At 37.9% G+C, this 12,385-nt stretch overlaps 1 protein-coding gene across 1 annotated transcript; it reads left to right on the top strand.

Moving 5' to 3' along the window:
* Positions 1-6,047: 6,047 nt before the first annotated feature.
* Positions 6,048-11,136, top strand: LOC149224045 (glutamine synthetase nodule isozyme-like). Its single transcript, XM_089388068.1, has 8 exons — positions 6,048-6,591; positions 6,802-6,841; positions 7,405-7,508; positions 7,600-7,648; positions 7,782-7,888; positions 9,391-9,442; positions 9,825-9,923; positions 11,041-11,136. The coding sequence occupies exons 1-8, from the start codon at positions 6,518-6,520 to the stop codon at positions 11,134-11,136; spliced, it is 621 nt and encodes a 206-aa protein (XP_089244194.1). The 5' UTR covers positions 6,048-6,517.
* The last annotated feature ends 1,249 nt before the right edge of the window (positions 11,137-12,385 follow it).

Here is a 12,385-nt window from a genome sequence, read left to right as displayed (position 1 = left end):
TAGTCAATCACACAGTTTATTATCCATTCAATCACTCAGTTGATTGTTCGAGGAGTCAAACCATTCACCATCCAGTCAATCATCTGATAAGCTACTTTTCTAGTTGACTCAACTAACTGTCTCTAGTATAGGTGTGATGAACAAGATACCCTAAGGTTATAACATAGGTTCCAACAATGGTAGTAGCATAAGAAAGCATCTTCATGATATATTACATGCAAGTACTCTGTGAAATCCCCTTTTTTTCTCACTTTTTCATAGATGTTAAGTTTGTGGAATGACTTGCCAAATTGTATGAAATGGGAACAATAGAAAAAAATATTGATGCTTTGAGTGTTTAGCAATTGAGACATCAAATTGAGTTGACAATTATTTTAATCAATGTTTCATTGGAAAATATTTGTATATTATCATAAATCTTCCTCAAATATAATTCATCATAATAGATCTTACACCATTCCCAAAATAAAAAAATTTGCAAGAAAGATATTTTATATAAAATTTAAACAAATAATTATATTTGACCTCCTTGATGATTTTATTGTTGTTTCCGATCAACATATCATTAAGGTGCAAGACAACATAATAAAAATGATCACCATCGTGTTTGAAATGCACATGGTAATTAGTCTTCTTGGGAAACTAAGTCCTATATATAAGTATGAAACTTTTGATATGTAATATTCTTAGTGATTTTTTTAATCTATATAAGGACTTATGTAACTTTTCAACTGTCCCCATTTATTATATTATTCCTTCTAACTACCTATGTACGCCATATTTTAGTCCATAGTCGCAACACATATCATTTCCCTTTACATGCTTTATCCTCAAAACATGAGTGAAATCCATTTAATAAGATCTATTAAGAATAACAACCAGCGAATACGAAAAAAATAATTAATCCATCTAAGTGAAATTGGCACTTTTATAGGTCCCCTCACCAATTTAAGCACCATGAGGACGCTAGAAAGGGAAATATTAACTTTCAAGGTGGAGTCGTAGTCTATTAGTGAAAATGACCCTATCATACCTTAAGGCATACTTCAATGTGTTCTCCTTGAAAGTCTTAAAAAAAAACTTTGAGAGCTTATTTTTCTTGAGATTCCTCCTATTCTTAGGAGGAGGTCATCACTTTGAACTTTTGAAAACTTTATGTTTACCTTCTCTTGTTTTTTTGGTGGTTTTCTTATCAAGTCCTCTAAATGTCTCATTATGGCCTGTAAGGAACATATTATGAAAACGATTTACATCAAAATTGTGGCCAACAATGAATTATGCCAATTGAATAAACTCACCTTATTAGTCCCTGCCATCTGGCAATGGCCAGGGACTATAGGAATCAGTTTTGTTTGAGTTAGCATTAATTCGGAGTACTGTTTCGCCGAATGCGTTGGTTATATCAAGGTTTTAGAATGCTGTGTGCCCTCCCCGCCAGGATGACCAAGGTGCTCTGGACTGCCATCTTATTTGGCCTCTTCCCGAGGCAGGAGAGGCCAGAGCTTAGGCTAAGGGAAATAGGCGTGTATATTATTGCTGACCGTCAGAGGAATTCGGGTATTAATGTTAGCCTTTCTTAGCATTAGTTTGGACTGTTTGGAATTTTAATTGAGTCTTTACAATTTTGATTGGAGCGTATTTGCAGGCAGGCGTATTTGCAGGCAGGTGTTCTGCATGCAGGGGCTGCAGCTGTGGCCGTGCTATAACCACCACGAAGACAGGCAGATGCGTGCCTATGAGAAATCTTTTCCAAATCGTCAAGCAGGGTTGGGCTGGCTCCTCATCACGCTAGTGTTGGGCTTGCTCCTGGTGAAGCGCTTGAAATCCGACTATCTGTTGATGCGAGCTAAGCTGATGCCTTGTTCAAGTAACAGATCTGGTTGCCCTGGTCCCATAGCCCGCTACTTCCCTTTGTACGGCTCCAGATTCACCACCATCACTTACAGCATATCCAGGCGCAGATAAAGATCCATATACATATCCTACAAGGACATATCCTGTCCCGGTCAGTTGTGGTTGACAGGTCAGACTGGGATGACAAAGTACCTGCTATTCTTGTTGCAAAATCAATTTCCATTATGAAACAAAAAACTCACCCTTGTGCAGGTTGTGCAGGCTGGCTAGATTGATGGCTTGAAGAACATGGTCCTTGCTCCTTCCACCATGAATTATCAGTACTTTCACCTGAAACCTCTTCCTTTCAGAGCTACGTTGGTTCACGGGCAATATTGCACACTTTGCATGCACTGCTCCACTTGTCCTCACTTCAAGGCAATATTCCACTATTCTTCACTCAGTAAGCAGTAATAGAGCTTAACATTCCCATCATTGAACGCATTGCAAAACTGTAATTTCTTGATTTAATGGTCACAGGTCAATCATCGGCAGGTATATTGCACACTTTGCATGCACTACTCCACTTGTCCTCACTTCAAGGAAATATTCCACTATTCTTCACTCAGTAAGCAGTAATAGAGCTTAACATTCCCATCATTGAACGCATTGCAAAACTGTAATTTCTTGATTTAATGGTCGCAGGTCAGTCATCGGCAGGTATCGCTCTGATTTTGCAGTCGAAAGAAGTTGTTTATGGTATTACTGCTCGCAATCCAGATTACGATGCGCAGAAATCAGATGGTTACATGACGCATCAAGTCCAAGATATTGGTAATACTGGTACAGCAACACCAGATTTAACTCTTCAAACTAGAGTTGATGCACTTCCTAACTACAGGAGGCGAAAAGAAGCACAAGAAAATGTATTGGATGAGCAGGATGAAACAGAGAGAATTGATTACAGCTTTACCTTTGCTAAATCTCCTCCACTTCTTGTCGGAGTGCCTGTGACATGTAAGCATCCCAATCGATCTTAGTATCTGTTAAAAAATGAACATCTGGGTTAAACTTAGACGTCGCTCCCATCTGGTTTTATTTTGACATTGCTGCAGCTGATGACACCTTCGGGGCGCGTACTGAGCCTCCATGGGCGTGGCTGGTGCAGCAGACGACACCTTCGTTGCGGGTACTGAGGCTTCAAGGCCACACGTCTTCCTTCTCATTTTCGAAGTTCAGGAAGTGGGAGGCCGTTCCCTGGAGTACAAGCTGAGCGTCAAGAGCAAGCAAGACAACATCTGTCAAAATGCATGTAAGTGAAGTTGTTATTATAAATAATTGAAACTTACTTTTATATTATATATTAAATTGTTTATAAAATTTTGTTTTCCCCTTTTTCATATATTTTCATTGTTCGAGCGTTATAATGCTACTCCTTGCGTCCTTTCTCATAACAGCTTTATCCGTGATTTCTTCCCTTCTAAAAGGCCTCTTCCTCCTTTACTAAATCGGGTGTGGTTTCATCAATTTTCTGCACAAAATCCTTGAGGTTCTCTTAATTTTTTCGAGGTTTGGCTTATCAGGTGTGGTTTCATCAATTTTCTCCACAAAATCCCTGAGGTTCTCTTGATTTTTTCGAGGGTTGGGATTTTATAGTGTTATATATGGTTAATATCAGGGAAGGGCCAGAGGAAGATTTGTCCTATATTAAATTTATGCCAAATTGTTTTCACGAGGCTCCTTCAGGCACTATGCAAGGTAATGCAGGTCGACATTTTATTTAGTTTTTGCTGAGACCTTACGTTTTCCAATTTCATTAACTAGCAACTTTGCTTGTCTTGGTTGCAAACAGGGTTGTTGCGGCTCTCATGTCGTTCTTGGTGATGCCCAATATGACGCTAAGTGCCTCCTCTGAGGTATTGGTTTCTAATGTCATATGTTCCATACTGATTCTATAAAATCTTATCTCTGATCGGGTTCTTGTTTTGAGCAAGGCTTACATCGAGGTAATGATTCGCGCTTCCTGCTTACTCAGCTTCTAGTTCCGTCGTTGGTTTTTCCTATTGTCCAGATGCCATGGCACCCCAAACTCCAGGTGCTGAACATTTCTTGAGCTTTGTGGCGAGGTTTAGACTTAAATGATTGTTGTAATCTGTTTTTTCATGACGACAACCTCATCACGTTCTGTAACAATTGGGGTTTTGTTTTTAGTTAATAGTTTCCACTTATTGTAAGAGTCTGAACCGGACTTGGGCCATGACCCTCTTGGAAACATTCGTTTCCTGAACACCCATTTTGGGTTCTTCTTTTCAGCTTCTAAAACGTTTTTAGTTTATATTATAATGCTCAGATTTCCCAGTTTGCTACTTGTTTACTTAAGATAACAAAAGAAAGTCTTCTCAAGCTGTCGAATGGTGTTTCTGAACATATTATAATAGTCCTAAAAGTGTAAATATTTATTTCGTTTTAGAAGTGCAAGTATTTCCACCAAGAAATTTGTCTCCTAATTTATTCTAGTTCTTTTATGTATCAAAAGATTGTGTTAAAATGATATTTTCCATTCACATTATGTTCTCCATCAACACTAGCCCATAACCGTTCTCAGCTATCATCCATGACTGGCTATGAGAATAAATCTGGGTCATAGTTGTTTGAGCTATTAGGAAGATTTACAAGATATCATCTTTATTTGTTTTATATACTTTGATTTTCCATTCAAGAAAGCAAATAGTTAACTCTACTGTCACAACATTTATATGTAATCTCCATTTTATGAGTATGTGGTTACCTTGATTATTTTATCTGAAAAGCAACAGACAAAGATCCTTGTCTAGTTTTCTCGTATTACTAGTTTACTGAATTCTATAATTTACAATGTAAATATATAGTTGTATTTTACTTCCGTCGCCAGCGGTACTATACAGAGATAATCACAGGAAATAGTATCCCTGCTTCTACAACAATAATATTTACAAAAGACATTCAAATAAAGTGTACATACATATGTATTGATTATTTAGAATACTATGATCACCTTTCTGTGTTTGTTACTTGTTACTAACCATGCTTTATTCCATAAGTAGTGGGTACTCAGCTTCTCCATTGCTTGTACTTAGCTTACTTACTGTGATGTGCTTTGATTACAGATATGCTTATGATCTACTTGGTAGACTATGTTCAATATATACAATGTGCATGCTTAAGACTAGTAGGTGTTATGATCACTTGTAAACTAATCCCATACGAATTACTATGATCTAACTTGGTGAGCTAAGCTGTGATAGAATAAAGCAGAGTGTTACTTACTTGATTACCATTAGTATCCATGTTTCACTATGATTACCCTAATAGAGCTAAGCTTGAACACTATAAATGAGCTATCACTATTACATTGTGTGAATAGTAGTACCCATGAAGCTTAGAGCTTAGAGTATAGATAGCTTAAACCTTTACGTCATAGGATAAGCAATGGTATTCAAGCTATTAGTAACACATAACTATCACCTGTTATAAGCACTGAGATAATAGATAGCAAGTTACTATGAAATCCATGCACAGTTCAATGAGTGCCATATCATACATAAGAGCTTATACAATACATGATGACCTATCAGTGTTCACATAAAAGCTTGCAAGTTAAAGCAATGTGATTACAAGATTCAGAGTGATACAAATGTTATGGATATGTAGTAGGCATATTCCAGTTTATTGGGTTCCACTTCAGTTTCAACGCTTTACTCCAAGTTTCAACTTGTGTTACATAATTAGTGCGAATTTCCTCTTGTATTCAATGTCAATACAGGTGCAGGTGCATTCTCAGGCTGAACTTAATGCAGGTCAGCAATTAAACAAGAAAATCATGACTTATGTTTCTGAATTTTCTTAGGCATATTGCATTTGTACAAAAGTTGATCAAGAAGCAACTTTATTAACAAGGAAACACTCAGTTAATCTCACTTTAAAGAGACTTCAATTCTGAAGGTCATGTCTCTACTTGTCACAAATGTTTGGTTGTCACCTTACGTAATTTTGATGACTGATTGAGTCTATTAAAAGACTAACATTATCATTGCAGAACTCTGATACAAGTTAGGAGTACGACCCTTTCAGCACGTCTTTCAGTTATATTAGTTTACCTGGAAGGTTATGCATGCCTTTAGGATAAATATATGCTTTTTTTAGTTAGCTGCCAATCATATCCTCATTCTCAGGATTCGAAGCTGACTTTAATACTTATCGATAGTGCTTGGATCCACACCTAAGGAGACGGGACAAAAGCAAACAACGAAGAGAAATATCCATTCAAGTTTCATGAATAAGCCTCAGCCAATCAAAAAATCCTCTTGGATGTTATAAATCCTGATCTGTGTAGCAATAAAAATCTCTGGTGGTCTATAAGGATAACTATGGCAATCTAAATACAATCTACTGTTGTTTCCCTTTTTAAACCCTTAAACACCACCTTGGCCTCTGCCAAACTCAATCTCCTTACCATTTTTGATTTGAATATTCAAGTGTGATCACTTTCTATAAATTCTATTTCTGGTCAGGGTTGCCCTGCTCATCAGCTTCCACAGAGTCTTGTTTGAGTGACTTTTATTTGAAGATTGCTGCAGATCAGAGGCTTCCCCTGCTTTAAGGGTTATACTTGTGTTGGTGTCTGTGATTCTGTTGTATCTCTAAGATGTCTCTGTTGACAGATTTGATCAACTTGGATCTCTCTGATGTCACTGAGAAGATCATTGCTGAGTATATATGGTAGGTCTTGCTTTTCTTTTGGGTTTTTCTAGTTATGGAGCTGATGGGATTTTGGTTCATTGATTGCATTCCCCCTGTTTGTGGGTTTTGTTTTGATTTGGTAACTGGGGGTTTTTCTAGTCATGGAGGTGATGGATTTTGGTTCATTGATTGCATTCCCCTTTTTGTGGGTTTTGTTTTGATTTGGTGACTGGGGAGATGTTTGTGCAGGATTGGAGGCTCTGGCATGGATATCCGCAGTAAACGCAGGGTAAGTCTTATGAAATACATAGATGTGCTTCTGATTGTTGCAATCTATATATTTGTGTATTTTTTTTGGTGTGATCCATTTTCATGGAGCTTCTAGTCCTTGAGCAGCTACAGGAGGGTGATGTAGCACTAGGAGTCAGCGTGTCTTTGTGTGGGTATGAGAAGGTGAGTCATGTTGATATACACAATGTTGTAGTATCTTTAGGAAGCTAGCAGACAAAGCAGCATAATAACAAGTTGTCTTAGTTTGATCAAGGCATGCAATAGGGCTGGTGACATCTCTGATGGGGACCATCGTGAAAGATTGCTTTGTGATGCCTGTGGCAGAACATCCATGAAGAAAGTTGGTATACCTTGCTTGAAGCAAATCTATGGGAAGGTTGTTGCGTGAAGATTGCAGCAAAACATGCTATTGGAACATAGTTTGGAAGATTGTTATATTTAGTTTGGAGCAAGGTGTATGCAGGCAACTGACAGAACATAGAAGGATTGAAAAAAAACATGAACAAAAAAAATCTTCCATTTACTATTGGGTCTCATGCTTGATCTAACTTTTATTTTCAGACCTTATCTCACGAAGTTACAGATCCCAAAGATTTGCCCGAGTGGAATTATGATGGATCCAGTACTAGACAGGCCACTGGAAAGGACAGTGAGGTTATCATTCAGTAAGTTCCTTTTACCCAAACAAATATGCTTCATTGTTAGCTTGGATAATAACGGTATAACCTAAGTATTATTCGTTTTCTTTGATATCAGCCCTCAGGCCATCTTCAGGGATCCATTCCGCAGGGGAAAAAACATCTTGGTGAGTGGCTAACCCAATAAAATATTTAAAGCGGCTATCGCAATAAAATATTTAAACTGTTAGTCATGGATGTTTGGATTTAGCCTTGATGATTGTTTGACATGTATTCATAGGTCAACTTGTTGGGTTTCAGGTGATTTGTGATGCATACACCCCAGCTAGAGAACCTATCCCTACTAACAAGCGAGCAAATGTTGCAAATATATTCAGCCATCCAGATGTTGTTGCCGAGGAACCATGGTATTTTGATCTTTCCTTGCAGTGATTTTGCAGTGGCATCTTTACATTGTTTCTAGCACATAAGCTTGGATTTTGTTATTGGCAGTATTCCTAGCATCCTGGTGATGCCTTTTGTGCCTTGATTTTCTAACGTGCTTGTGATTCTGGGAGGTCTGATATACTGCTTCTAGGATATGATATAAGTTTGCAAAGGTTTGATTTCACTCTACAGTGGTGTTCTTAAAATCATTATTCGCATAAATCTCTTCCCTTTGCCTTGAGGATAGCCTAGATTTATCATTTGCATTATTGGTCTTGCATTGCTTGGCTTTCCTTACAGTTTTTGAAGGACTTTTACGTTAAATTAGAAGTCTGATATATGCATCATTAAATCTGATCATTAATAAAGCGGTGGTAAAAATTGGATTCTAGAAGACTCTATAGTGCCAAAATTTCAAAAAGTGCCAAAATTTCAAGTCGGCTCATCCCTATGATAAATCACTATAGGCCCTTTGAACGATCTTTTACCCTATTCGTGTGATATCAGTTCCCTAGAAAAGAACTAATTATTCGTGTGATATCAGTTCCCTAGAAAAGAACTAATATAGACGATTTATAGGAATTATCTTGTCGAGATCTCAATAGATGAACTTTGTGGGTATCTTCTGCTATATTGTTGTTTTTGCACTTTGTGGGTAAGTGGGGATTGAAGCCCTCTACAACTGCTGTTTGAATTTCTGCAATGTAATTCATATTTTTCTAATGTCTCACAGAAATGAAATGAACGACCGTAATGACTTCTACCATCTTCTGGTAGGTTGTTGTTCTTGCACTTTGTGGGTATCTTATGCCAGATTGTTGTTCTTGCACTTTGTGGGTAAGTGGGGAGTGAAGGCCTCTACAACTGCTGTTTAAATTTTTGCAAAATGTAATTCATGTGTTTCTAATGTCTCACAATGTCTCACAGAAACAAACAACTGGTAATGACTTCTACATTTCGTGGCAGATTGTTGTTCTTGCACATCGTGGGTATCTTCTGGCAGATTGTTGTTCTTGCATAATGTTGCTTGATCATCTCACTAATCTTGGAATACCCATTGCCTTAAATATAAATGCAGCACAACTCTGTTTTAGAAATTCAACTTTGCAAGCCTCGTATATTCTTCCTCGACATTGACATTATTTACTTGTGCAGTCATGGTTCTCAATTTGTAATGGCCACAACATTCAGGTACTCATGCTTTTATATATAGATATAAATCAATTTTTATATTGCTAAAAGAGTTAGTCACAATAGATATAAATCGATTTTTATATTGCTAAAATAATTACTCACACTAGTTGTACCATCTTCTGGCAGATTTTTTGCTTGCACTTCGTTCTCTAACCTTTCCACTTTGTGTCAGCAATTAAACAAGAAAATCATGACCCAACATTGCGTTTAGGCTTATGTTTCTGAGTCTAAAAGATACCCGTGAGCAGCCCATAGCTTCTTCGGTAAAAGCAGGTTGTTATGGGAACAGGTTTAATATCTACCCGTGGGCAGTAGGTAAAATAGCAGATGGTGAAACTTTGGTAAGTCGTGAACAGGTTTATTCGATAACTGAGTCCATTTGGGAAGTAACTAGGCTTGAGGGGTGCACTGACTGCTGCTCACCCTCATGCAGCTTGAAGATGGGGACATCATTTGTTTTCAGAGATTTCTAGCTACATCAAGGTCTGCAAATTTCAAATTTCAAGCTTGAAATCACTGAATCCAGTGACTAATTTAGCCCCAACCTTTCTGTAGTGTTCACCCTCAGGTAGATATCCTATCTTCAACAAATTTGGCTGGTTAAAATGCTGTTCTTGTGGGCACAAGGGCCAAAATTAGATTGTGAAGCACAAGCCAATGTGATAGCACATGTTAGTGCTCTTACTGACGCTTATGTGAACCACATATCAATCTGTCTCTTAGCTTGCCACTGCTCAGAGAGCAGTTGCAAAAATACATGGGGCAGCTATGATTGTAGCTGCAAAGGTGACCTTCTGTATACAAGCCAATGTGATAGCACATGTTAGTGCTCTTACTGACGCTTATGTGAAGCACATATCAATCTGTCTCTTAGCTTGCCACTGCTCAGAGAGCAGTTGCAAAAATACATGGGGCAGCTATGATTGTAGCTGCAAAGGTGACCTTCTGTATATTAGAAACCATGCTACCTGCATAAGTAAGTAGTTCAGTCATCTGCATTAGAGTCTTATACATGGAGGCACAATAAAATAGAATATATCTAGTATTACGTAGTGTGCTTTATAAGAAAGGGCTTTAGTTACACCTGTTGTCTTAACATGTCTTTCATACACTCATTACTTGTCCTGTCTAGCCAATTGTTTATTAGAATAGCTTGGACCCAATCTACCACCAAGATTTCATTTGAGATCTGCCCCTGATGTCAGATACATCACCTAATTTCGCATTTACTTCTGCCGTCACATACATCATTTCATATGCCATCTGCCTCCCATGTCAGATAGATCACTTAATTGCACCGATTGCTCACTTAACGTAAGCTTTTCGTTTTATGCCGATCATTAAATACTGGCCTGCTCCAATAAATGCTCCTCATATTGGATTATATCCCCTCCAATCTGATCTTCAAGTATTTCAGCTCCATTCCAAATCAATCTGTATATGTACTTACTTTTGCACGTGTCAGGAATCTACCCCGCATTCAACTCTCGCGATCTAGCACGCCTTTCCTTATTTGGTTGTACAGTAAAATATTCTCAAAAACCCAGTTCCATTCACACTTAAAACCAGCTTGCAAACACATTGAACTCTTTTATAAATTGGCAAAAGCAATGCCTAATTTCTCGCTTACAAAACAAAACCACCTTCTGCACCTAGATATTGACATACATCTCCCCGCTTCACATAACATGGAATCCATTAGAATAAGCCAACTTACTCAACTTGCGGCATTGTTTCTCTTAGCACTTGTTCTCATGGCTCTTCTGATTATTGACATCGTAAAAGTCGAAACACAAAGAAAAAAGAAACCAAGAAAACAATAACATCTCGAACGAAGAGCATATGAATCTACAACAGATAGTCAAAATTCTGAATCTCAGGCCTATTTTTGCATTATTTTACGTGTTGTCTTAATTCCCCGCTTCCTTCTCTATTACAGGTCTACGAAGGATGCTTCAAATATGCATTTGGATCTGCCATGGTGGTGCAACTCTCATTTTTTATGCTTCTATCGTCTCTGCTGGGATGCCGATGATTACAAAACTAGAATATCAAGCTGACAAAGGAGAGGCACTGCAAACAAAGCTTGAGAGTAAAAATGTCACATAGGATCACACAATTAAAGATGATTTTAAGATCGTTGAATCTAAAGAATCTAAATTGAGGACTGATAAATGTATCATTGATGCCAGTATTCCTTTCAGGGGAACTACCGTATACAAGTTTCCAGTTTTGTTTGGCAGCAGTTGCAGTTATCAATTGTTTGAGATAGTTTTGTATATATATGAAAACTTTCTGAAAAGAGTATCAGCCTGCTTGATAGGTCTAATGTCCTAATTGTTAGCATTCGTGCTTGTCTTGTATTCTTCACATGTTACAGTCTGTCATAAGAAATGCTTATTTTCAAGGTCAAATGTAAGCTTCAAGGCAGTTTTCATGTTACTGGTGTCTTGAATTGATGATATGCTAGCATTAAGCATCGATTACGCTTTATGTAAACACAAATTCTTTGCCCCAATATAGTCATCAGTTGTGTGGTGTACCATTTATGCCTACCTACCTGAAGCATGGACTACAGGGGTACTTCTTAAATTTTCCATGGTCTCGTGCATTCCTTTCATTAGTTTGATCATGCAATAATGGGCATTTGGAGAAGTTACAAGGTAGCTATTACTCCATTTTGGCTTTCATGCAATATTAAACAAATGTCAGAAATGAGGTTTTCAAATGTCATTAACTACCAGGCATCACACTCTTACGGTGTTAAGATTAGACTAAATTTGCTTCAAGCTCGACAGCTGGCTGGCTTCCATTCTTCTATTCCTGCTTAAGTGTGCATTGACTGTGGATTTCAAATTCATTCTTGTGCAGTCTGTTGTCTTTTGCTTCAGTCAGTTTATCCTTTTAGTCTATGGTTTATACTTTACTGTATATATGTATGGCAACCAAGAAACAGAATGGGACTGAACTCTGAGAATGAGAGGCAACACAAACATTTCATCATGCATCCGAGAATGAACTCAAATACGGTCCTGGAACAGCCCAGTGAATTTAGAGACGGTAATGAGAACAAAACTTGGCCTCAGTTGCAACTTATGACTGTATTAGACACGCTTGTTAAGGCATGTGATGCAACTTCTATTGGCTGTGGTGCAGTTCTGGAATCTGAACAGAGTACATTGTTCAGTCTGCCCATCAAACAAACAAACTCACGAAGAGCTTGAGCTTGAGGAGACAGAAGCCTTGGAAGTATGCCAACACACCTTGGCTTAGTTAGTCTCATC

Source organism: Pinus tabuliformis, chromosome Q, assembly GCF_031772625.1.
Source record: "Pinus tabuliformis cultivar Carrire ecotype Pingquan chromosome Q, CPIR1, whole genome shotgun sequence".
Classification (NCBI taxonomy): domain Eukaryota; kingdom Viridiplantae; phylum Streptophyta; class Pinopsida; order Pinales; family Pinaceae; genus Pinus; species Pinus tabuliformis.
The sequence above is the reverse complement of the archived record's forward strand: the minus strand, read 5'-3'. Positions and strand labels throughout refer to the sequence as shown.

Bases quoted from the DNA above. Each gene is read 5' to 3' on its own strand.
- LOC149224045 (XM_089388068.1), top strand. From the start codon at position 6,518: ATGTCTCTGTTGACAGATTTGATCAACTTGGATCTCTCTGATGTCACT. The intron at 6,592-6,801 runs GTAGGTCTTGCT...ATGTTTGTGCAG, and splicing joins ATCATTGCTGAGTATATATG to GATTGGAGGCTCTGGCATGG. The intron at 9,924-11,040 runs GTTAGTGCTCTT...TCTCTATTACAG, and splicing joins AAGCCAATGTGATAGCACAT to GTCTACGAAGGATGCTTCAA.